We start from the raw sequence: 26,503 nt of genomic DNA, 5'->3' as shown, positions 1-26,503 counted from the left end.
AGCTTTTTGAAAGTGGTTTCACCATGAATGTGAATAATAATGAAACTTAGCTATATTCTAATGCTAATTGCTGCAAAACGGAAACAGATAGAATTTTTTTCCTGATGAAAGAAGAGACTATAATCTTTCTTTTGGTAGGTTCCATGTTTTTGTAGCAATAGAACACAATATTCTGTGGGCCTTGCAAAATCCAGTAAAACACCCCGGAGCGAAGGGGGTTGCTTCAGTGAAAATGGCAGGGAGTAAATGAGTTAAATGGAAATGCAATTAATTAATTAATTGATTAATTAATTAAATTTAAAATAAAAATCACAAACAAACTAACTATAGAATGCTACATCAAGAAATGTGTACCATGTTAAAATTTAAGAAATAATAATAATAATAATAATAATAAACAAATAAATGTTAACATAATTCTAATTCTTAACAAGTCACTGATGAGCTATCTTAAGAACAGACCTGCGGACTATTTATGTTCCTATAAACTTCCTATTCCATGTATAACTGCTTGGCACACTCTAAAAACGGTTGAGTCAAAAATAACCCAACTATGGATACAAACTGGACCGATCCTCTACTTGGGTCCATTTGACCCAAATTTGAGTCAAGAAATGGGTCTTGTAGCGTAAAACAACTCATAATTATTGGTTAGATCTTTTACTTTGGTCCAAAAATTGGATCATTTTGTATAAAACAACCCAGAAAGTTAAAAGTTAAAGTTGATCCATAATTAGGTTACTTTTGACCCCAACTGTTTTTAGAGTGCAGTGCAGCTCTTTTACTCGACTCTGCAAGCAGCCAATCATATCGTGTCTTGCTTAGAAGTCCTTTAAAAAAAAAAAAAAAAAACGCTTATTACCAGTGAGAAAGAGTATTAGCGCTTATTGAAACCGTGCCTTTTTAAAACCATTGTAAATCGGCGCGGGATGAGACTCAAATTCAACTCTAGAATTCAGATTTTGTGAAATTATTACTTTTGCAATGATGTCCCGACATGGCTTCTACGGCCGTTGTCATCCGCCGGTGTGTTTTCCCCGCAGCACGACAGCGACATCTCAGCATACACGTACGAGAAGACCCTGGTGATGGAACAGCGCTCGCAGATGCTGAAGAAGATCAACCTGAGCAAGAACGAGCGTGAGAGGGAGGTAAGAAAGTTGCCCGCCCTCGTCTTTGAGCAAGGCGCGCTCAAAAACGTCTTCCCAAATGCGACTTGACGGGTGCAGCTCGGCGTGGCTCGCCTTGATTTGACTTGACGTGACACGTAAAGCGCTGCTGGACCCAAGCGTATTTCGGGCGGAAGCAGAGCGTTGGGGACGCCATATTGCCTCTCTGCGTTTTTTTTGCTGTGGAGCGTGACGGCGCCGTGTCTTGGCAGAGGGATGGAATAAATAGATATGGATCTAAACCTTGTGCTATTATTACCTCCTCCAGGTCCAAACGCGCTTGCTTTTTTACTTCACTTAACCGTGCTCTTAAAAACAAACATGTCTCTTATTTTGGGACTTTTTGTTTGATGTTTCTTCACAGATCCAGAGCATTACCGACTCGTCCCGCGGCTCCATTCGGCGCAAGAACCCGGCGTCTGTCACCACCCAGCTGAGCGTGAGCGAAGAGCCGCCGCCGGCCGGCAACGAGGAAAAGCCGGAGGAGGAGGTAGAGAGCTTGCACGGTTTACGTCTCTTTCCTGTCTCGGGTTACATATTTTGGCGATTAAAAAAAAAATAATAATTGTTTTAACTGAGATTGAATTTTTTTTTAATTTTTTATTGTGCATCTCAACCGCTGGATTTACACGCTCACGTCCTACCAATAAGTGACGGCTAATAAGCATTTTTCTCAATAGTGAAACACAAAAAAAAGGTTTGAATGTGACTACAGTTGTACGTCAGAAGAACCTCTTCTCGTCGGATGCTTTGAGATGCGAGTTACTTTGTTCCTTGACCACGCAGTCATAACTTAAAACACGTACCTCAAATTGTCTTTCCAAATTGAAATGAACATGCCATTAATCCCCCTCCAACTACAAAAAAAAAAAATAAGTATTTTTTTCTAGAGGTGTCAAAGTAAGAGCGTTAATTTAAAGTTCCTTAAATGAACGCCAATGACGCAATGCGCTTGTCCTCATGGGAAATGTGGTCTTCCTTCAGGCATAACATTACCGCTTTTGTCCGTATGGCACCGCCATAATCACCATAAAATGAAAGTTTCTTAGTGTTCCTTTAACGTTACAAATTTTCTTAACGCGCGATTAATGATTCCAGTCGCAACGCAGCAGACACGTCCACTTCAAAATTTTGCAGTAATACATTTCATGATAATGCATATATTTGTGGAGACTGGGGTCAAGTTGTATTTTACAATTTTTACAAAAAAAATGTGCAGAATTTCACAAGTTACTTCATGTTAATGATTAGATAGCTCTTAATATGAAAAGAAAAATGCACTGAGCTGTCACCAATGTCTTACAAATGCAATGATGCCATCTAGTGGCAGAAAATTGACCACCACACAAATCACTATCACATTCGTTTGTTACAGTACAGGAAATATTTTTAATTTTAACTAAAATGTTATAAATTATTAGGAAACTACTGTTTCGATGACTAAAAGATACAGTCACATTTTTTCTACTTTTATGTTAACAAAAGTATGAAAACTTTTTACTGTACATTTTATTGTACATTTAGGACAGATATCAAATGTACGATAAATCGTGAGTTAACTATTGAAGTCATGCGATTAATTACGATTACAATTTTTAATCACCTGACACCCCTTTTTTTTCAAAGGAAAATAGCACTATAATGGTGTACTTTAAACATCCTCTACTTATATCGTTGTAACGCCACAACACTGATGCTATTCGTTAGCCTATTTATGGTGTTTTTGCACTGTTTGTCCGCATTAAGCTAAACTGGCTTACAAATAACTAAATACAACAATAAATGAAAAGCACCCAAAAATTGCTAAACAAAACAATGACAAAAAAGTGTTATTGTCCCTCTCGTCCAATCAGCCATGAGTCGGATTACGAAGTACTGTATGCTGTGTTCTACCAACATGTTTTAGTTCATCTGTTTTACTGTTTAGCAGACAAGCTACCAAATGACAAGATGGTGTTCTTGAACCCCACTTCCTCTCTTTTGTCCCTCTCAAACATTCTGTGACTTTGACCCGCATTCCAACACTCGTGGATTTACGTGTATCTCCACCTCCGGCCTCGCTACCATCCGTCTTCCTCCTCCTCCTCCTCATAGTCAAAGTCGGCCTCTCCCCCTGTGCCCCCGCCTGCCCAGGTGCAGCTCATCCACGACAACACCGCCCCGACCAGCCCCGCCGCCGCCGCCGCCGCAGACGCCCCGCCGGCCCCGGCCGAGGCGGCCCAGAGCCCCGGGGAGCAGGTCCAGATGACCTGGACGGAGAAATGCGACGGGGACGCCGGCAAGCCGGCCGGCGCCGCCACACCGTGCGGCATCAAGGACATCTTCAGCATGAAGCCGTGAGTTCTTCAACGACATCGCACTACGCACGCACACACATCTCGGGATGGCGGGATTAGAAAGCATAAAAAGTCATGAAATGATTTTTTGGCTCCAATTAAGGCCTTCGATGACATTAAAAGGCATTAAATATGATGTCCAGAGGCATTAAAAATGCATTGTTCATGCTTTATTTTACTTTTTGGGGTGTCAAAATTAATGCAATAATTTTGAGTTAATTTAACGCCACAAATTTTTTTTTACGCAGGATAAATGACTGCCCCTTAATTGGAAAGCCTGTACTGGGAAAATTCCATGTCCACGTCAAAATTTTGCAATAATAAAGTAATAATGATACATATATTTGTGGAGACTGGGGTCAAGTTTTATTTTTTTATTTAAAATTTTACCATTTTAAAAAATTGGCAGAATTTCACAAGTTACTTCATATTAAAGATTAGCTAGCTCTTAATATGAAAAGAAAAATGCGCTGAGCTGTCACCAACGTCTTACAAATGCAATTATGCCATCTAGTGGCAGAAAAATGACCAACACAAATCAATATCACTCGTTTTTTACAGTACAGGACATCTTTTTCATTTTAACTAAATTTTATGGATTATTATGACATTACTCTTTCAATGACTAAAAGATGCAGCCATATTTCTATTATGGCTAATGTTATAAAACGGTTTTTTTTGCAGTTTTATGAATATGATAACTTAAAATATATTGTACATTTTATTGTACATTTAGAACAGATATAAAATGTGCGACTATTAAAGTCCTGCGATTAATTAGGATTAAAAATTGTAATCGCCTGACACCCCTATTTTACTTTGTGCAAAGAAGTCATTATAACCCAATTTAGCAATAATAAACGTGATTAAAAAAACCAAATATGTGTATTTTTTTGTTTTTTGCCACCAATGTCCAACATGAAACACTAATCTCATCTCGTGGCAGAAAATGCAAAGCTATCCACTCTTTTTAAGTGTTTCGTGTATCTTTTTAACTTCAAATAATTACTTACGATAAAGTTACTGTATCAATGGCTGAAAAGGTACAACCACATTTGTATTTGGTAAACTGTATTGACAATAAAAATCGACGTTTCTACTTAAGTTTGAATCGGTACTTTATTTCTACGTATGGAGTTGAATCAGTAATTCTTTTTCTAGAGTTTTTTTTTTTCTTACACAAGTATCTCGTACTTCATCTTAAGTGCGACGTGAGCACTCTAGCTACCGCTGGTTCTGATTATCTACGTCTTTCCCTTCTTGCTCCTGCTGCAGTGAATGGGAGAACCTGTAAGTACTAAAGATCTTTTCAACCTCATTCCGACTATTTTTGTAATAGACATGAGCGGATGAGGACAATGAAAACATGTGCGAGTGAGCATCTGTCACCCACCTCCACGGAAGCGGCTTTGTCTTGCCTGACATGTCCCGACAACCTTGTCCCGTCTCTGTGCGTCCGTCCAGGAACCAATTCAACGTGCGACGCATGCACACGGCGCTGCGACTCAACGAGGCCATCACCAAGAAGTCCTCGGAGGCCAAGCTGGTCCTGCTCAACATGCCCGGGCCGCCCAAGAACCGGACGGGTGACGAGAACTGTATCCTTTGATGATGTCATCCTGTAAATTTTACCAGAACATGTCTGTTTTTTCATCAAAAGCATAAGAGAAAATGTTGCGTGGAATAATTTTAGATTAAATGAAAATGGTCAATATTACCTGCTGACAAGATTTTTTTTTTTTTAAGTGTAAGGGTCAGAGGTGGCAAATCCAGGTCCAGAAAGTAAAAACCCTGCCACAGTTTGGCTTTAGCCCCAGATGCTAAATAGCTAGCTCCCGAGCTAGCTTCCATGGTGATCATTTACCTGCTAGGGAGCTAGCAAGCTTGCTAGCTAGTACCTGGGGCTAAAGCCAAACTGTGGCAGGGTTTTTACTTTCTGGACCTGGATTTGGGTGACAGTTTTATTAACTAAAACTAGCAGAATAAAATGTATAATATATACATATATATATATATTTATAAATAAAATGTATTTGATTAAAATGCTCAATTTAAAGTTGAGTAAAACTTGACTAAATAAAAACAGGATAAGGTTGACATGTGAAAAAACTAACAAGCACAAATGTTTTAAAATGGCTGTTAAAATGAATAATGAATATGACATTATAGTTACGACTTGTGATTGTTTTTGATGAGGGGAAAGAGAGACGTCTTCTTGAGGAAATACTGTAAATGCCTGTTTGTGAACAGAGCTGCTCATCTCAATAGCAAGCTAATGTTGGTCTTGAGGGTAATGGCGCCATCTGCTGGTTGCCTCCAGCAGTGAAATCCTTCTTTTTTTTTCTCCCATCACACTACAACTACACACAGATTGGTAAAGCAACATGCACAACATGTTATTTTTTTCTTTTTAATTAATTATTATTTTTTTTAATATAATTAAGCATTTCGATTTGTGGGGTTCCATCTTGAAGTTCCTTCACCTTTCTCACCCAGACATGGAGTTCCTCGAAGTCCTCACTGAAGGTCTCAACCGTGTCCTTCTGGTCCGCGGCGGCGGACGCGAGGTCATCACCATCTACTCCTGAAAAAGCAGAGCCCCTGCCCCCCTCTTCCCTCCAACCCGACCATTACCAAACCCCCTCCCCCACCCGCCAGCCCTACTCCTGTGTTATCCGTCTCACCCGAGTCACTCAATGCTGCTTCATCTTCATGTCGTCCTCACTGTTTAATGGCATATCATACCCGACGGGCGGCCCCGACTCGGCTGCGGCGCCCGAGCCAGAATCGACCGGTTCGTCGCGAGATCGGTTCCGTTTTGGTTAGCCGAGCCGCGGCTGCGAATGCATGCTAACTTGTCTTTTACGTTTGAATCGGTGTCGTTTGCTTACCCAAAACGTGGGGAAAAAAAGGCAGAGAAGATGCTTAAAAAACGAGTCCCGTTGTCGGGACATGTGACCGCCGCTAAGACCACCACCAGCCAGGAAAGGGGTCTTCACGTACGAACTGTGAAATCCACGCGGGCCGCTTTAGCGTTCGCCGCCGTCCTTGTCTTTTTCTCAGTGACTGTTTGCCCCTCGTAGCCACTGTATGTGCCAAAAGCAAAAGAGGGAAACAGGCTTTTTATTTTTAATTATCAAAAGCTGAAAAATCAAAAAAAGGGAAAAAAAAGACTTCTGACCTCGATAATGTTCCAAGCGGTCATTAGTTGAAAACGATGCGATCCGACAAAGTGGCGTAAGCAAATCTTTATAATGTAAGAAGTCAATTGGTTACTTTTTCTTTTTTTTTGGTGTCAGATTAAGACACACAAAACAATCAAGTCCCTTTTTCAGCGCCAAGCGAACGGTACCCGGGTTGAAACAAACAACGAGGTTAGCTTAGCTTGTAGCCCAACTGTGAATAGCATCTTAGCAGCAAGCTAGCGTCTTGATGAGGATGTAAATGACCGGGCCACTTTTTCATTTTTTGGTGTCAGAATAAAAAACACAAAATAATCAGTCACTTTATCAGCACCAAGCGAACGGTACCCGGGTCGCAACAAACAATGAGGTTATCTTAGCTTCTAGCCCAACTGTTAATAGCGTGTTAGCAGCAAGCTAGCGTCATGACGAGGACGTAAATGACGGGCCGGCTTTTTAATTTTTTGGTGTCAGATTAAGACACACAAAACAATCAGTCACTTTTTCAGCACCAAGCGAACGGTACCCGGGCTGAATCAAAGAAAGAGGTTAGCTTAGCTTGTAGCCCAACTGTGAATAGCATGTTAGCAGCAAGCTAGCCTCACGACGAGGACGTAAATGACGGGGCGGGGGCGGGGGGGGGGGGCAAACCATCACGACCAGCAGCCCTTTGTGTGGATCCCTGTAAATAATGTACAAGCTCTGACGCTTCGTTGGGTATGAGTGTCGTATTTTTGTGACATATTCCGAGAAAAAAAACAAAAAACAAAAGGAGGAGAAACAATCCTTCGCTACGAGGGAGCGCTTGAAAACGGCGGTTTTAAATTTCTATTTATTTATTTATTTATTTTTGGGATGGCCTCCGCACGCACTGCACCTGCACTCTTCATGCAAAAGTGTTATTTTTTCATCTAGAGAACAAAAAAAAAAATACATATTTATGTTTATAGGCAGAGTTTATGGACAGTCATCTGCTCGACATGTTTGTGTCGTGTTTTGCCAAATTTGTATACATTAAATGTGCCATATGATTTTACAGAGTCAAATTCTATATCATCGGAGAACAAAGTGTGCTAACTTTCTTTCAAAAGAAAAAAAGGTCAAAGAGGTCTACGTGAATTTGAAAGCGTGGGATTGGGAAGCGGATGACGGAAGTTCATCTTTTTCCGAGCGGTCTGACGAGACGAGAGGACAGCGGCTTCTGTAGCAAGGAAACCCACTTTGTCCACCAGACGGACTTCTATGCAGTAGACTCACCAGTGATGTTTTATATACAGAGAAATATACCGTATGTATTTCATATATATACACATAGGCTGATACCGTACCGTGCGCAAATCTTAAAACACCACGAGCTTTGTTGTTTTAGACGCCTTTTTCGATAGTAAGAATGCGAGATTAGGTAAAAAAAATATATGTAGCCCATTTTGGGGGAAATAGGTGTCAGGTTCAGTCAAACTAGAGCATTTAATAAACAACAGACAAGGAAGGAAGACAAGAGACTTAGATTCTTTTTGCTCGTGAGGAGAACGGACAGAGATTAGTTTTGCTCGTGAGGAGAACGGACAGAGATGTGCTCAGTTACAATCTCCTACCGCTCTGAGGCATATTCCAATTCCGTCGAGCCCTCTCTTTTTATTTCTTTTAGGGCGGTCCCTGGTTACACAGTTGTTGCTGCGCTAAAGGTAAGGGGCACACACAGCAGCAACCATCACGGATTTGAGTCATTGCGCAGATAATTATACAGACGTGCCTCTGAGGGTTTCAACAGTTTATCCGCAAAGTGTTTCAGCCGCTATCTTGTGATAAGAGCACAGTTCCTATCTTGCAGCTGCGAGAGCATGAGTCATGCTTTGCGATATTATAAGAGTAAATATGGGATAACGTATGTACATTTATTCTAACAATAGGTTTAAAAATGTAAACCAGATGACTTTGCTACCTCATTCGGTTTATCAGTGAGCAACGTTCGAATACAGTCGCCGAGTAGGCTTCAAATATTCGTCAAAAACACGGCAAAGGCTTATCGTCCTTATTCCGAGCCCGCTTGCCACACTTTTGAGAATCTCCGGCTTGTACAGAACCGCAAAATGGTAAATCAGCAGAAAAAAAGAATGAGCTTAATTTTGGTACGGTGAGGATGAAGGCATTTATTTTCCATCATTTTGAGTAACCTCGTGGTTAGCATGTGAGCCTCGCAGCTTTTGAGGTTCTGGACTTGGGACCACATTTCACAAACGTGTAAGATTCATTGATGATTTGAAATTGACCGTAGGAAATGAGTCAACCAACCAGGAAGTAGCACCAATTACAAAACCAAAACAATTTCTTTTTTTTTTAATCTATCTGGGCTCAAACAATCAATCTTAGGGTGGCTTAGGACTTTGCGCGTGTATATACGCTGGATTGCGCTGTTGGGTTGAGAAGCTCATCTGGGAAGGGACGTGCAATAGCTCAAACGGGGACTCACGTTGTTCATTTTTCTTAAGGCATCTATTTTGTATAACGTCTTCTGTAGAGTCATCTCGAGTCACTTTATTTGCATTTGTATTTTGTGAGGGGGGGGGGGAGTCACTTGCACTTGTAGTAGAACTCTAAATAGATACTTTACATATTTATACATATATACATATATATATCTATATATCTATACAGTATATGGGAATTCCAAAAGAAATTAGTTTCTAGAGCTATTTAAAACAAACAAAAACAAAAAAGCTTTTCTTTTTGGTGTTGCTCGAATGTCCAGGACCATTTGTGGTGAATGCTGCTAGTACTGGTAGATGTCTTTGTGCTGTACATAAAGACCGCCGAAAAACCACATCGACACCAGGTGGTCGTTTCAAAAAGGAATCACGAAAAAAGGGTATCGACGATACATATCAGCGGAGGCTGTTGACGCAAAAAGCATTAGAAAAAACTCGACCAATGCAATAGAACATGTTCCTTTAGTTATCAATAAATGAGTCGTAAACAAACTATTTGGAAATTGCCAAATTGTGACTACAATTTACAAAATAAACTTAGTCAAAAACAGAAGATGTTTTTTTTTGGGTGGTTTGCGAACATTTGCCTGCATCAACTGAGCCTTTAAAAAAAAAAAAAAAGTCTGAAAAGGAGACGTGCGAGAGGTTTTCATGTACTCTATTTCCGTAAAGAAAAAAAGAAAAGAAAATTCTCAATGTTTTATAATTGCTGTTTGCATGGTTTCGTGTGGCGATATTTGTTTTTGTGGTTTTTATAGTGACGACGCGCGCTACAGACGACAATGGGGGCGGGGGCTAGGGGGGTGATGGTGACGCTCCCCATCGTCGCTGTAAAAAGGTCTCGCAAAAAATTTTAAACAGTTCACTTTATCGTTACTTGTTCTATTTCTGAAAGTAGTCTTGTGAAAAGGGTTGTTTTGTCGCGAGGCCTCGGGTTGGTCATTTGTACATAAGAATGAAATCACTACCGACACTGTAACTTACTAGTGTTGTCTTTTCTTGTACACTGTTTGATCACTGTGGACTCAAAGTCTTAGAGTTTTGTAAGATGATGTGCAATATTATTTATCTTTTCGTTTTTTTGCTTTTGGTTTTATCAATCGCTTTATTTTCTGCCCAAATTGTCAAGTCAGCCGCATCCTCAGCGTTCGTCCCGAAACGGAGCGAACGCAGCGCCACTGTCACAACTCGCGTGGTGCCAAAGCGCAGTGCAGATCTGAACGCCCCTGTCCGGTGAAAACCACACGATTTGTGTTCTTAGCCGGAACGCAAAGAATATTTCATTCTGGATGAGAAATCAGCAATGTTCATCTGTCACACGTTCCTTTTGTTGGCAATGAAAAGCATATTTCTCCAAATGGTGTGAGTCTTTTCTCCATCCAAAAAGGAAGAACATTTCGTTGTAATTGTTTTGGATAAAAATCCGATTTTTTTTTGTTTCGATGTGGCAATGTGTCTAAATTTGGAACTTTGTTGGCTTTAGGATGAAAATCCTAAAACAACCTTTGCTGAAACATGCTTTTCATTGGAAAACCTTGTCTTTTTATATATAATCATAAGTTCGTTTTTAGTTTGTGTGTATGTGGTGGATTAAAACAAATCATCATTTTGAGTACAGCACTTGCTTTTCATTTGAAAATGTGTATTTTTGTGAACTAAAACACAAAGAAAATGACTTGTTGCATTTTTGAGGGGGAGAAAAAAAAACAAGAAACATCCTTTTAATTAGACATCAACTATATTGCCTTCACACACCAGAGTATTATTGTTCGATGAAAAGCATGCATTTCCAAATGTTTTTTATTCAAAATTCTTCATCACGTTCTTGTACGGAAACGAGGAACTACCAATGTGGAGTAAAAAGTTTTGACTGGCAGGCAAATGCATTCGAACGTAGCTCAAAGTTAGCAGTTAGCAGTTAGCATTTCCCCACAATGCCACTTTGGAATGATTTGCGCATGCGCAGCAAAAAAGTATTTTCTTTTTTTTTTCTTAAAAAAATATAATTTTCATCTACATTACACCAATACTTTGATAATTTAAGTAAGGAAACGTTTATTCGTAAATGTTACATTATGTCTGCCGACTGCAACGCCTGACTTCATTCCGTCTTTTTTCCCATAGTGCCACGGGGCATGCGCAAGTCAAGACCCCGCGGTATGGGAAAAAAATGCTAAGTTTTTAGCATTTAGCCTACAAGTATGCGCGAACATCGTAATTGACGGTCAAAATGTTTACATTACATTGGGAGTTCAACAATCAAAGTGCGCATCCACGGATGGACGTTTTCTTTGCGTTCGGGGGGGTGATCAATGTTTTTAATTGGACAGGCATGCCATCAACCCGCATTCATTAACGCACCCTCCCCACAAAAAAACTGCTTGGTTCCAAGCTGCAAGTACTACCTGCTCATTTTGGCCACTCAGCGCATTCCTTTTGAGTTGTTGTAGAAAAAAGCTCGCATGCTCTGGCCACTTTCCTCTCGCGAAACACAAGACGCCCTAACTTGCTGAGTTTGCAGTGCTCTAAATGTTCATCCATCATCCCACAAAGCCCCTCCCCCAACCCCCTTCTTCCCCCCCCTCAGCCCACAGCGATGCATTTTAAATGTGACGGCAGTATCATTCTTCAAAAGTGATCAAAAGAATATAAAACTCGCGCTTCCAACACTGGGAGCGGCTCTGCTTGGACACCGTCCAAGCGACAGACAGGTCCGTTTCGGAACCAGCACACACACAGCCCCCACCCCGCCCCGCCCCAATTGCACCCCAAGCAACAAACTGTAGCATGAGACAAAAAAAAAAAAAAAAAAAAAAAGCTGCCGGTGATCATTCCTCAAGTCTCCATCCTTAAATGGATGTTAAGGGCTCTGACTAAACACAAGTGAGCGGGTAGAGGAGCAAAACACCACAAAAACAACACACAACTCACGTTGCGGCGAAGAAGTCACTCTCATCTCGTGACGCTGACTTTTGTGCGCGTGACTTTAAAAATAAATAAAGTGAAACAACAAAATGATGCGGCTGTCCAAGTGCTGCGAGCAGAGCCGCTCTCCAGCCACAGTGTAAACAATTGTGTGCATGCACGTATGAACATAACAATAATATATTTGTTTGTGCTCTCAAGTGTTTTTTTTTTCCTCTTCCAAGTTCTCTTTCCGGTCGCACGATTCTGTATTTTCCACCTCCCCCTCGCTATCTTTTTAGCACAGGACGGTGTTTCCAAATTATGATTATAAATTTATTAGATGATTATTAGGGTACGAGATGATATGTTTCATGTATTATCTAGAGAAAATAATCACCAAAGTATATTTCTGTTTGTTTATATCTAGTGCAAATATGTACTCCAGTGAATTAGATACGAATATTTTGGGGATAAATTGTAGCCACTACACGAACAAGAAATGTGCCAAAGTAGCAAAGGAAAGTTCATTCTTTAATTTAAGGAAAAAAGAAAATTCTTGAAATTCTGAAAATCAATTCAAAATGTGGAAACACGTATGTTTTGAGTCATTCATTTAAATAGTAACAGCCAACCCGTAATGTATCTACTAAAAATGTCAATATTTATTACATTTCTTTAAATATAATTATCAAAAAAGTCAGTAGTTCCACTTTTGGAAATATTTCTCAGCTCATACAGGTAAAAACACTAAACTAGTATTAGTGCTAAACTGATGAATGCGGGTTTTCTATTTAGGTGGCATCTTTGGGCACCCGTGATGCATATGACGATAATCCCCATCTTGTTTTTAATTCACTGGAGTCGTGCGAAACACTTTGTATGGCTGCTTGAAAAGGCAAGTCAAAGGTTATATGCTGTGTTCTGCAAACACACGTCTTAACGACAAAATTATTTTTTCCCCTTGAGAATCGGTCATTGTGTGTGGTAAAGCTGTATTGTTCCCTTTGGGTTTTGGTGGGTGTTTTGCACTTGTGCTTGGTGAGCTGGTGGTGAGCAAGAGGGCGGGCTACGTGTAAATAAATTAAATACAGTTAGTGTGGAAGTGTTTATTTTCCGTGTCAGTGTAAGTTAAATATTCTAAGGTTTGAAAAAAAAAACTGAAAAAAAGTCAACATGTATTCTCTATTGTGTTTCATGGTACATTTAAAAAAAAAAAAATGAAACAAAAGAGTAGTTTTATCTTACATTTCAAATGCTTCTATCTCTATGGCTTCTGGCTATGATACCCGTTCTATTTTATAGATTTGTCAGCACAAAATGCAATAAACCAATACCATTTTATTACAGCAGTTGTGTGGTGACTTTTTTTTTTTTAATGGAAACATAAAAAGGAGGAGCAATCTATGAACTGAAACATTCCCATGCTGGGGAGAATTTAGAATGTTGCAGAATCATCCGAACACACTCACACACACACGCGCGAGTCAAGATTGGGATGCAATTATTCACAAAGATAAAACAAAAAACAAAAAATAAAAAAAAAAGAAGGTTAAAATTGTTTACAAAACACGTTTCCTACTACTCAGTAATGTCGGGGGTACATCTGTGCCATTGGGCCCATGTTGGCGGTTGGTCTCACGGGTGGAAGTTGCTGCTGTTGGTGGTGCACTTGAGGCTGGTGATGCATCGGCTGCTGTTGCGGCGCTTGCTGTTGAACCGACAGGCCGCCGGCGTTCACCAGGTGGTTGAGAGCCGGCCCACTCTGGATGAGAGTGTCCAGGGCTTTCTGGACACTCGGGTTATCAAAATTGATGCCGCCCGCAGAGTTGCTAGCTCTCGGACCGCCGGCCGGGGTGGCGCCAGAGGGGGCGCGGCCCATGGGGGCGCCGTAACCCTGAGACGCCGCCCCGCCGGGACGCACCGAGCTGTAGTCCTGGGACTGTGCGGCACTGGCAGAGGAGCCTGAAGCGCTTCCTTGCATGCCTGCGCTGCTCTTGAACAGACTGAGGATCTTGGCCTGGAGCTCCTGGTTGGGGCTGGTCTGCGTGCTCAGCGGAGTCGAGAGTGGCGCCATGTGGCCGGACTGGGGAGCCATGTGGCCGGACTGGGGAGCCATGTGGCCGGACTGGGGTGCCATGTGGCCGGACTGGGGTGCCATGTGGCCGGACTGGGGTGCCATGTGGCCGGACTGGGGTGCCATGTGGCCAGACTGGGGTGCCATGTGGCCAGACTGGGGTGCCATGTGGCCAGACTGGGGTGCCATGTGGCCGGACTGGGGTGCCATGTGGCCGGACTGGGGTGCCATGTGGCCGGATTGTGCCGCCATGTGGCCGGATTGTGCCGCCATGTGACCGGATTGTGCCGCCATGTGGCCGGATTGTGCCGCCATGTGGCCGGACTGTGCTCCTATGTGGCTAGACTGCTGCGTTGCCATGTGGCTAGACTGCTGCGTTGCCATGAGACCGGCCTGTGGCGCCATGATGCCCGGGTGCGGTGCCATGTGGCTGGACTGCTGTGGCACGGTGCGGGCAGAAAGGGAGGGGGTCAATGCCGCCGCTGCCACCGCAGCCGAGGTCTGCACGTCAGCAGCGGCAGGAATGGTAGCAGCTGTCCAGACAGAAAGGTTAACGTGTTAGCGTGACGACATTGCCCGTTGCGCCAGCGTCAAAGATGAAGAGTTGTACCTTGGTGGGGGTCTGCAGGATTTCGCATTAGCCGCGCCCGTTTGTCAGTGAGGTATGCGGTAAGACCTTCCAGTTCCTCGGGTGTTAAAAACCTACCCGGCAACAACACACAAGATTTAAAACCGTTATTACCCCAAGGCACAGCGGCGCATACTCAGCATTTGATAAACAGGGTTTCCGCAAGTCATTAAAAAGCATAAAATGGATCTTACGTCCTTAAATGACATTAAAAGGAACCCCGACTGTCATGACAGGTTTGCTCTATACTATTTGGTTATTAACATAACTATGAGATTCATCTTTCAAAAATAATTTCCAGTTGAATGCATTTTGTTGAAACTTTATTTGGACGTACATTGTTATTTACGTCGCAACGCATTCAGTGCGTAGTGACGTAGAATGGCGGCAATGCTCTCTGCTGAGCAATGGGAAACTTCTAAAAAAAAAAGCAAGGTAAGTCTTGTAGCGTTCCTAAAGAAACAACATGCGACCGATCAAAGAGTCACCCTCCCCCACGCCGTGCTCTCGTCATTCACCAGACACATTCAAGAGTTCTGATCGTCCCTTTAGGAACGCTACGGAGACTTACCTTGCTTTCTTTACTGGCGTTTCACATTGCCAGGCAGAAAGCCAGCTGCCATTCTAAATCACTACGCACAAAATACGTTGCGACGTAAATAACAATGGCAGCATATGTCCAAATAAAGCTTTTACAAAATGTATTAAGCTGGAAAAGATTTTTTAAAATTAGCATTAGAATATAGATAAGTTTCATCGTTATTCACAAATGTGTGAATATCCAGAAGGGGAAAGAGCTTTTTGCAACATGGCCCTGGTTGATGTCTTACAATCTGCTGCCACCTGCTGGCCGTTTTTTGTAATAACTACAATTGCTTCAACTATTCTCTTCAGTTCAGAGGCTACATCAAAGCCTTCTGCATGCTCTAGCGTAAAAAAAAAACACAAACGTATAAATATGTCTTTGGGAGTATAGCAATAATTAAAATAAAACGTATTTATACGTTTTGGGGAGCAAATGAGGTAAACTGTTTAGTATGGCTTTAACTTCAAATAACATGATGAAATAGTTACTATAAAATTACAGTTTTATTAAACTAAACGATACAAACTAACAAGAGCATGCAAAATACGTATACATTTATAATGTGCAATTATTGCAAATCAAGTACGGAAATCATGCGATTATAATTAAAAACTGAGTCTGCATTTATTTTGTGATTGTGCAGCATGCGAGTTTGCATATTTGTTAGTCCATGTGCGATGTCACATCAGTTTATCCTCGCCAGTTATATAACGGATACATACTAACAATTAAAAAAATGGCAAAATGATTTACAAACTTGCCTTGTGGAACACAACTTGGGTTAGGCTATTACATCATTTTAAGTCAATCAAAAATGTAATTTCTAGCGACACTTTTTGATCAATCATGGCACTCGAATGTTACGCAACAGCGTGCTCGGGAATCCACACAGCAGGTGACTCAGCACATTGTTACCTGTTCTCTGTGAGCAGCGTGATGGACGTTAGCACGGAGACGGGGTGGCTCTCGCGGTCGGGCTCACGCAGCAGCACGTCGTCGGCCATTTTGGCGGCCTTGCGGGCGATCTCCTCGCGGTCCTTCTCGCGGTTCTCTATTTTGTAGGCGTCGTAATTGTGGCCGATCAGCATCAAGGCGTCCTGCATCGGCATGTTGCGGTGTTCTGACGACATTTGAAGGACCGGTGCAATTTGTTTTACCCGGCGATTTAAGATAAAATTACAAGGTCTTGTGTGACATGCTTTTGTAAAAATACCCAAAGGATAAAAAAAACAACATCACACTTTTTGCCCTTCTCTTGCCTCGCTGAAATGTGCCTGTTTTGAGGGGGCGGTCCTGTATCGTGCTAATAACAGAATGTTCATCCCTTTGTAGGGGTGTGCCAGATATAAATCTACTAAGCCTGACAAGTAGAGGAATTGTGTCCTATAGAAGAACTAAGCTATTGCTGTTTTATTTGGCAAGCTTATTTGCACATTTGGATTATTTTGCCACTGTCGACAACTCAAATTTGTACTCGGGTTGCAACATGCCACAGCCAATCACCAAATTACACTAACGCAGTAGAAAAGTCATAAAATACATGGAATCATATTAAAACACTTGTATATACGTATAATAAGTCAAAAGAAGAGCAGTTCTGCACTGAAACTGATGCATACTGTACACTGTAAAAACAGCGCCGTAAGATTACCTTGAGGCGTGCCAAACAGGATGTTGACCGTGCAGGATCGGTGCACCTGGTGCTGCTGGGTGATGATGATGGCAAACGGAGTGCGAGCGCGGCCCACGTCCTCCAGCGCCTGAGTCAGGGACACCTCCGTGTTGAGGAAGATCAGGTCCACCACCATGCCCAAGTCGTGGACTTTGCGGCCGACCGTCTCGGCATACTCCCTGCTGTTGGTTCGAACACACACACACAAATAATGGAGCCGCGTGAAGTACAGAAAAAACACACGGACTGGTTTCTCCAACCTTGCCGAAGGGATGATGTTCTCAGAGGTAGTAAAGAGTTCAAGCTTACTTCTGTGCCTTGTTGACGACGATCACGGAGCAGTCGACAGGGCGATCGGTGTCGCGGCGTCGCTGCAGTTCCTCGTAGTACTGCCGATAGAGTTCGTTACGCCGGCGCTCTTCCGGGCAAGCATGCTCATCTGTTGGTGAGGACAAAGAGGTCGGCATTTAACAATTATTTACGCGTGATAAAATGTTCAAAAAGCACCATTTCATCACCCTCTTAAATTAAGAGCCTCGGTCATGTTTTGACAAGAACGTCTCAGGATGCTGGCCATAATATTAGCATATATTAAGATTAGAATAAGATGACTTGATTATTCGATGAAATAATGATAGGTTAATCATTGTAAAAAGGTTCGAAAGTTACAGAATTAACCATTACGAACAGCAAGTTTCATCAAAATTTGCTTGATTGAACCCACTGTGTGATTTGGCAAGGGATGACCCTAAAATGAAAGCCAAACAACAACGCTCGCAACCTCCCAAATAGAGCTGTCAAAATTAAGCGATTCAAATCGACAAGTAATCCATTATCAAATTAATCGTTTGGAGACATTTTTTTCATTTAAAATTGTCCAAATCCTCTGATTTCAGCATAATAGTAATTGTTCACTGATTTCAGTAGTGTTTTATGAAAGACGACTGATTGTTTTTTGTGTTTAATCAAAAAAAAGCCCATTATAAAACATCTGTTTTTACTTACGAAAATAATGACCAAAATGGTAACATAGTATAAGTACATCATCAATCCCCCCGCTTTTTTTTGGTAATTTTATTTTATATAATCGCTATAGGAATACGAAGTACGAAATAAACGGCAATCACTAGTTAATAAACAGTAATCAAGGAAAAAAATGCTTTTGTAATACACTTTTATGCTCAATTAAAATGAATCCGATTAGTCGATTAATCGATAGATTAATCGATTCTAAAAATATTCGATAGTGATAGCACTACTCGCAAATAAAAGCTACAGCTCACGTATGGCTTTAGTGAATCAAAATATGGCGAATGTCATTAACTTGGCAGTCTGAATGGAGTCTTTTAAAATACAAAGACGACGTACCTTCAGGCTCACGCCGCCCATTCCATGGATCTTTGTACTGGTCCCTGTAAGAGTTATCCTTCCTTCTGCCATAGTAATCGTCGCTGCTTCCTCCACGGTAGTAGCGGTCATGTTCCTCTCGGCTACATCAAAACATTTAAGAAGGGTTTAAACAACAAATGTCGTTATGTGGTTCCAGCTGCAACGTATAGACATTTACTTGTAGGCGGGATCCCGCGGCGGCCCCCTCAGGTCCTTGTCTCTGTTCTCCGGACCACGGTAACGGTACTCGTGGTCGCGGGGATGGCTTCCCATCCTTGGCTCTCTGCCGGAATCTCGAGCGGGCTCCCTGGGCTCCCTCCCGTCACGTCCATCACGCAAGTCGCGATCTCGGGGTTCGCGGGCATCGCGATCTCGGCTGTCACGGGGGAACACTGGCGAACGGGACCGAGGCCGGGGATCCTTGCCGTCCCCGTAACCGCCATACGGCCTGGGGAAAAGGTTCAAGTAGTGAGAGGATGGTACGTTCTCTAGTTCCATTTTTTTTTGTACGATCTGGAAACTTAAAATACCGATACTGTACTTATGACACCAATGAATAATTACAAAGTACATCTGCGCCAAATAAATCCAGTCCAGGAGACACCAGTTATTATTTCAACGGATAAAAGCGTCTTGATCCAATTGGTCTGAAATCCAGTGCTAAAATCAAAAATCCACCTTTTACTTGCCGTTTATTCGGGATATGAGTTTTTCCCCCAAACGTCACACCATGCTGTCAATAAGTAGTCACAAACTCAGAAAGACCACACACAAAAAAAAGACACACCCAAATTTCTCAATCATTACGAGAAGAATAAAGAAAATCGATAAGCAAAATTGCCTTGGAAAGTTTCTTCATAGAAGGTCCCAATGCTTGGAAATGGTCATCAAAATTGAGGTTGGGAGTAAAATACACCAACGCTGCTGCTCGTGTGAAAAACGACCGACAAAGCGTGGCCGAAGTGAGTGAAAACTTCCAGGACTGGTGCGAGAAAAGTCAAAACCCAATCCACAAGTTTTCCTTCAACGTGTGTCAGATGATCAACTTGTATATCAACAAAGAGAACGTGTGGCGTTCGCTCTGTTCAGCACGCAAAAGAGAGGCAAGCGTTGCGGGCAGGACACACGACTGCACACAATGGCCCGAGCATCCGACAGTTCCCGGACGATTTTAAAATGAGGATGCCGTCGAGATGACCGAGACGACGGAAGTGTCTTTGCCCGTAGTTCATGAGTAGGCTGGGAAAGTGGCTTTAGGCTCAAGGAGGTGAGGAAAGCGGAAACTTGTAGTTTGGATTTAAAATACATCTGTTGAGAATACCAGCCCTGGAAATGGTCATTAGCAAGCTGTAAAAGCTTTTAATTTCTTTAGTCGATGCTTATTTGGGGAGATAAATACCGTGCCATGATCAAAATTGAATTTCTTGGCACATGAGCTTTGTCTTGTATTCAACATTTGCATTTAAATTTGTCACCAAGTCTGTGCCATCAGACGGATGCGTGTACTAGTAAGGCAGACTGAATGAACCCAGGTTTATGTAGAAGAACGACAATACTTGATGATACCACTGTGTTTATAGCGCATAGGTGGTCCTCTGTTAAAACTGACTTCCAGACAACATCTGAATGGAAAACACACACACACACACACACACACACAAAGAGTGATGAGCAAAACAGCGAATGAGTGTGCCTTCTTGTGCCGCGTTTTATTGCTGCAAGTGGCATTCGTAGCGTTGAAATGTGGAATGTCAGGACCGACGCAACCGAGAATCCACTGCAAATGTATGCAAAATACTGAATTTGGCAGATGCAGAAATGTCTTTCATGAGCAGAAATTGTATGACAGCTCACATGAATAATTGCATTAAGAGGCCAAGCTCGTTATTGAAGGCAATAGGAATTTAAATTAGCAACTTGTCACGCACTGAGCCTGAAGTTGAAACCAGTTTTGTGGCTGGCTGAAAACAAATATTGATCTGAGTGAGGATCTTTCTTTATTTATAGGAATATCTTCAGATTAAATTTTTGGGAACTTTCTTATCTGAGCCAAATGACCCAGTTACTTGTGTGTGTTTTGCTAATGCTTTGAAAAGGTTCCTTGACAGTGACACGCCTTTTGCCACTGAGTACATCTGACCAACTTTCGGTCGTTACCCATAAACCTTTTCAACAGCTATTTTCAAGCAACAGGCCACTGCTGAAGTTTACTGCAGTTTTATAATAGCCATCATCACATGATGATGGTTTGGAATAGTGGAGTCAAATTGATTTTTTTTTTTTTTTTACAGTGCTAGGAAGCACCTTTTCACCCTGCTTGACGTGATGACATTTTCCACAGAGATTGAAAAAAGGTGATATGAAGGTTAAGAAACAAGCTCAGCTGATACTGTAACAGACCAGTAAGTGTAAAAGTAGGGATGTGCAATTCATCACTTTGATCAACCACGATGGTCATAATTATTTTGATATCTTACAGGAATGGTGACCGTGAAACTTTCAATGTTGCTAACTCTTGTTTGAACAAAAGTTTGGTACTGAGCAAAATGCTGCCTGAAGAGGTTTTTGCCTCAATGGAATTCTAAATGATCATTAATCAACGAATCCATGATTAAGCCCATCCCTCATTAAAAATGAAAATCTATCAGTACAAACAAAGACATTTGTGAATATATAAAGACAAATTGTGACACCCCTAACCAGGTCCCAAATATTGAATGATGGTCCATGTTTTTAGAAATAGCCCTTAACCTGCTGTCAGTAGCTAATGTACGAAACGGGCAGCTATAATAGTTGCACATGAGCACGGATCCAATGCAAAACAATTGAAAGGCAATTTTGCGTTGATTGTGGTCTAATATCAGCTGCCACTCCTGAAGAGGCAATGCATCTCCACATCCGAACTCGGGAATTATTAACTCAAACCAACTTGGTGGCACCAAACAGCAGTCCGGTAACGGAAGCCTTCTCAGTGGACGACCTTGCCAAGGACTGGAAGGACTTGAACCTTTGCGTAGATGTGCTTCCTCTCCAGAGTACACCGGATTCTAGACGCCATGTCCCCTTCAATGGGACTAACGCCAGATAAACCTGAAGTCCTGGAAACGTTTACAGCCGAGGTAACGGCAATAGTAAACATATTTCTACTGGTGTCCGCTTTCACTGGCCCAGATATGTCAGCCATAATAACTCGCACCATGCTTCCTTACTGAGAATATTAATGCTCTGTCTTCCACTTCTGTAAAGTATGGCACTAGCCAAATTTATGAAAAGCAGTGGAGGATGGGTCCAGTATCTTGCTGACACCTTTTGGAAGCGATCATAGGAAATAGACTGATGAGATGCCAAAGTTGTCCTACTTAAAGACAGCCAGACAGAGAAATGAGTGGCCAGTGGGACTGGTTGTGGAGCCGTTTCATAGCAGTGACGGGACAGGTCGCAAGGTGGAAATGCAGATCTTCAAGGATGAGACAGCCAAGGTGATCCTGTGACCGATCTCAGAGATTGTGATTCTTCTTTCAGAGAAGTCTTAAGTACCTGCTAAACGTTGTGCACTGTATATTATATGAAGCAGGGAGTGTGCTGCCTTTCGTTGGAGTTTGAGAGCTATTTGGTGTCCATCCAGCTTGTGACTCAGATTTGCATACAAACAGATGATACAGAGGGCACTGGACACCACTGAGGTGTTTCTGCATTGTAGACTAATGTCTGTAAGTAATGATCAATCCCTTTTTGAACAGCCAATGCTTTAAAAGGAGGAACATCAAGTCTTGTTTATTGGGCATTCAAGCACTGTTTAGCTTGTAGCTATCTTGTTTAGCTCGTGGCTACCTCGAGTAGCTTGTATCTACCTTGTAGCTTCTGTCTGTTGATTTCTGTGTGTTAGCTCTACAACAAATTTGCAAATGACCACTAAAATACAGAGGAGACCAAACTTGGTGTGTTTATTGGAGGACATTTTACTGTTAGCTGGCTGCCGAGCTACGCACAAGTAGAAATAATGCAAACAACTTCCACAATACTGGCTTTGTACACTTTCATAAACGTTTGTGTTAAATCCATCCGCCATACCCACTTAAGGTTTAGAATCTTGTTTTAGTTGTTCGTTTTTGAACGGCTGCGTTGGACGCGATGGTAGGTCTTCCCACCAAATTTGTGTTACTTTACCTGCGTGTAGGGCTCTGCTGGGAATGAGGTTTAGTAGCCCGTCGCTCCACTGCCATATTTACATCTGAAAATAAATCAATCCAAACGTTGAACAAAAAACAATGGCATGTCAATCAGATTACGGTACGCGCAGAATTAACTGAAATTGGCCATGTCAAAGAAATTCCAATGGTCCAAAATGAAAATGTGCTCCGTTACTCCAAACGTGGGCTTCCTTACTGGACGAGAAGGCAAAATGCAGCGCATGGAGTTGAAGTCTGTCAAATTGGGTTCAAAATGATGAGGAGAAAATTATTTTCCATCGACAAGTTGGTGGCATGCCGCAATTCGCAAACGCATTGAAGCCATTCCGAAGTAAATGCAAAGACAATTGGGGTAAATTGAACTAATTGTATAACTGTTTATTTACTTTGTATGCTAATCATTCAAAATGTCTTCAACAAAGCTTCCATGCAGAAAAGGTAAAAACATGGTACTGAATGATGTCATTTATTTAACATCCTTGTGCTGTATTTTAATTGACTAATACAACTTTGATTATCCAACACAGAAGTAAAAATATGTAGCTAGCCCAGCAATTTCATTTACGAGTGTGACTTTCTTTTTATCCGTTTATCTTATCATATGTATAAGAAGTATAGTAAGGCTTGGTGCAGTCAAGCTTACCTATTTTATAACCTTTATACATTCGACCCTTTTGGGCCACAATTGCAGCTTCAGCTTCCTCTACACGTTCAAATTGTACAAATCCATAGCCACGGAACATGGAAACGCCTGAAAAAAGGGAAATTTTAAGTGGTACAAAGAAACACTGGAGTGGATACCTACCCATTTAGCCAAGCACGGAGGGAATAAAGTTACAGTGTTACATGCTTAGGGGTCAAGACAAATAAAAGCTGCAAATTAGATGGACAAATGTCTAGTTAATAGCTGTGAATTTTGTTGCTTATGATGATATATTTACTGACCAATTATCTTTCCGTATGGATTGAAAAGATCTTCCAGCTCCTTCTTATCCATGTCGGATGTTGGCAAATTCCCAACAAAAATCCTTCGTTCCATTTCTCGGGGGTCGTTGCTGCTGCAGGTGCGTGAGAATTGCACCGGCGATGGACTCCGGCTTCGACGACGAGACATGAGTTGATCCCAAGGTTTAGCGGATGCGTTCTTCGTATGTTCGGAAATGCCCGGAAATGTTTAGTTTTGAGCGGATACAAGCGTCCACGATCCTGAAACATGTCAATGGGGTGACAGAAGAGATTAAAATTTCTCCGTAAAATGAAATGTTGTAAAGGGAGCAAAGAAGTTGCGCATTGGAAAATAGGAATTTTAAATTACGCAGGAAACGCATCCGAGATTTGGAAATTCTTGAACGACTAGCGGTCAGGCGCATTCCGTTAAAAAGCATGTTCTCTAGATGTGGATCCATGGTTTGAATTTGATGCAACAAACGATTGGGATTGTTTTATTTGGGTTTTATTGGTGGCCACACAAGTTCTCCGACCAGCAAAGATCATCGCTGCAATTTGTACCATTTTGTACTGGTTGCGAAATTGAAATTGTGATCCAGGTTCAAAATGTGTTAGACAATGTAACCCAATTTGAAACAAAGAATATCATAAATTAGAAGAACAGAAAATTGCCGTTATTTTTTTACTGGGATAAATGCAGGGTTTCTCGTCGTGTTTTTATTTGCCTGGGTTAGGGCATTTTCTTGTGTCCCCGCTCTCGATTAGTAATCGCTGGATGACGGTTGGTCGGCTGACGTCATATTCGTGGTCTGCAACCGCAAAAATCGACAAATAAGTTTCGGCGCGTGTTGTTCGCCCTCACCCCCAGTCGACGAAACGTTTTGTCGTTGGTTGTTTGTCGTCAGCACCACCCGAGTGTGCCTTCTTTTATTTTACACGATCAAACTCGCTCACGATGCACCAGTCGAAACCTCAAGATCCAAGAATCCCCTGTACAATGAAAACATTTTGTCTTGGCAAAAACACACCCAAGTCCAGGAAAAACGAAAAGATGTACATTGCCTGTTCAGACTGATGAGCCCCTGTGAAAGTGTACACACTTTTAAAGTCCAAAATGAAATTATTTATTTGAATGTTGAAAAATCAAGGTCCGAGACGGCAAAATCCAGTCGTACATTTTTTGTGTCCTCCTTGGCAGCGCCTCCACGCAAATGGTAATTGAAATGCAAATACCCCGACGAAAAATTATGCTGGAGAAATGAAACGGTTGACAAATGCAGAAACCAAATGGCTCCCTTATGAGTCTTGCCGTCAGACGTCTGCTTTTGAAAGGTTTTGATGGCACGACGCAAAATTGTTTCATCGAAAGAACAATGGAGACGTCAAACAAGAAATGTCAGGCAAACATTTATAGTAGGAGGTAATGCTGCTCAGCAAACAGCCTCACAAATACCTTGGTGGGACTCCGGAAGGTGAGGATGGTGGTTGCAATCAATTTGACAAGCGTCTGAAAGAGATCACACAAAGTATTATTAGGGGTCATTTTTCAGGAAAAATGGTGGCCAACATTCACACATCATGTGACCACATCCAGAAAGCTGGTGGGCCTTGACGTTTGCCATGCCAGAGAGGGAAAATCGACATACATTTCAGTCAACAGCATTGGATGGTAAAACAATACAGTATTCTCTTGTTTTCCGTTGGGGTTGGGTTCCAAAAAATACCTGCAATAAATGAAATCCACGAAGTAGTTAACTTTATGTTTTACATTTAATATAAATGTTTTAAGGCTCTAAAAGCCCTCACCATAGTTTACACACTTATCATTGAGACATTTACATTTTCTCACATTTATATCTTGTTTAAACATCCTCAATGTTCAAACCTTGAAAAATGTTTTGCCTTTGGTTCCTCTTTAATAATGTGACACGAGAGGGACTTTGAACTTGTAAGCACGTGTAGTTAGTTAACTTATGAATGTGTTCTACATGTTTCAAAGTCAATTTCGGACTAGCAAGCGTTGTATTCTTTACTTTTATAGAAGTGAGTTTTTGGACTTCGCGACAATAGAAAAACAGTGGAAGAAAACGGTATATGTAGTCATCCTTCCTACTTTTGACATCCGCTAAGCGGCGTACTTCTATGACAACCGCGGATTACAAGATACGACGATGCGCTGTGGCGTATTAACAATCAAGCAAATCGCGATTTCATCGGTATTGCATTTTAGCAATTGCATTAACCGACAAAGGCGCTACTTTGTCATTGCATTACGGTCTCCAGGCATCAAATGTTGGTTCGAATCAAGCGCGAATCGAGTGTATTTGCATCCCAGCCTGCGTGTGTCGAGTCGACTGTGTAACAGACAATATGGAGTCCGCCGCCAAAAAACGCGCAACCCTCTGCAAATGGCGATGTTAAAATAAATAAATACTAACCCGAAAAGGAGTAAACAAAACAGGTTCCTAAAATTAACAAGCACATTCAGTCGCTTGCTTAATCGTACTTTAACGTTCTCTTTGATGCGTACCTCACGTCGCGCGGCATTACGTACACAACCGTGTTAGCCATTAGCTGTTAGCTTAGCTCGCAAAGCAAACGAACTGGTACGGGGCCGAGCAGGCGTTTGCTTCGAAATAGAAAGAAGTCACGTTTCCTTCATGACATCAAGGCTATCATAGATGGATGGTTACCTTCAAAAGAGGATTTAATCTGTTTTTATCCCGTCAAATCCACGTCTCCGTTGTCTTCAAGTAGTAGCCCCTCGTTTCTTCTTCTTTAGGCTTTTAGGCCAGATGAATGCGGATCTGCATTTCTGCTACGCCTCTTTGCTCGTTGCCGCCGCCTGTAGGTCGGAGGTATATCTAAAGCACACACATGCAGGTGACACTAATATATATCGATGGATGAATTATGAATAGATACAGCAACAATAA

At 41.8% G+C, this 26,503-nt stretch overlaps 2 protein-coding genes and 1 long non-coding RNA gene across 13 annotated transcripts in view; 1 reads left to right on the top strand and 2 right to left on the bottom strand.

Moving 5' to 3' along the window:
* slc12a5a (solute carrier family 12 member 5a) overlaps positions 1 to 13,426 on the top strand; it is a 138,216-nt gene extending 124,790 nt beyond the window's left edge. For 3 of the 7 annotated variants that reach the window (XM_086086700.1, XM_086086703.1, XM_086086706.1), the window contains 6 exons: positions 1,044 to 1,151; positions 1,534 to 1,659; positions 3,264 to 3,505; positions 4,781 to 4,795; positions 4,970 to 5,103; positions 6,002 to 13,426. In XM_086086700.1, the coding sequence (XP_085942826.1) occupies positions 1,044 to 1,151; positions 1,534 to 1,659; positions 3,264 to 3,505; positions 4,781 to 4,795; positions 4,970 to 5,103; positions 6,002 to 6,093 (717 nt within the window). In that variant the 3' untranslated portion in view covers positions 6,094 to 13,426. The remainder of the gene's footprint in view (positions 1 to 1,043; positions 1,152 to 1,533; positions 1,660 to 3,263; positions 3,506 to 4,780; positions 4,796 to 4,969; positions 5,104 to 6,001) is intronic. The other 4 variants (XM_086086702.1, XM_086086704.1, XM_086086701.1 and 1 more) reach the window with 3 other exon arrangements.
* Positions 301 to 7,309, bottom strand: LOC147167613 (uncharacterized). Its single transcript, XR_015096260.1, has 3 exons — positions 5,989 to 7,309; positions 4,899 to 5,124; positions 301 to 1,124 (listed from the first exon to the last, which is right to left on the bottom strand). It is a non-coding gene; the product is annotated as an uncharacterized LOC147167613 (long non-coding RNA).
* On the bottom strand, positions 13,172 to 26,386 carry ncoa5 (nuclear receptor coactivator 5). 5 transcript variants are annotated; one of them, XM_086086708.1, is made up of 13 exons: positions 26,261 to 26,386; positions 25,214 to 25,291; positions 25,021 to 25,074; positions 23,565 to 23,825; positions 23,263 to 23,370; positions 22,597 to 22,660; positions 18,608 to 18,877; positions 18,409 to 18,530; positions 17,350 to 17,479; positions 17,020 to 17,222; positions 16,284 to 16,488; positions 14,765 to 14,856; positions 13,172 to 14,687 (listed from the first exon to the last, which is right to left on the bottom strand). In XM_086086708.1, the coding sequence occupies exons 4-13, from the start codon at positions 23,731 to 23,733 to the stop codon at positions 13,663 to 13,665; spliced, it is 2,388 nt and encodes a 795-aa protein (XP_085942834.1). In that variant the 5' UTR covers positions 23,734 to 23,825; positions 25,021 to 25,074; positions 25,214 to 25,291; positions 26,261 to 26,386; the 3' UTR covers positions 13,172 to 13,662. The 5 variants fall into 5 exon arrangements, with proteins under 5 accessions (XP_085942834.1, XP_085942833.1, XP_085942836.1 ...); XM_086086707.1 differs by lacking the exon at positions 25,214 to 25,291; XM_086086710.1 differs by lacking the exons at positions 23,263 to 23,370; positions 23,565 to 23,825.
* Positions 26,387 to 26,503: the final 117 nt, after the last annotated feature.

Source organism: Leptonotus elevatus, chromosome 10 (genome assembly GCF_054856555.1).
Source record: "Leptonotus elevatus isolate MCC_2025b chromosome 10, RoL_Lele_1.0, whole genome shotgun sequence".
In the NCBI taxonomy this organism is placed as follows: Eukaryota; Metazoa; Chordata; class Actinopteri; order Syngnathiformes; family Syngnathidae; genus Leptonotus; species Leptonotus elevatus.
The sequence above is the reverse complement of the archived record's forward strand: the minus strand, read 5'-3'. Positions and strand labels throughout refer to the sequence as shown.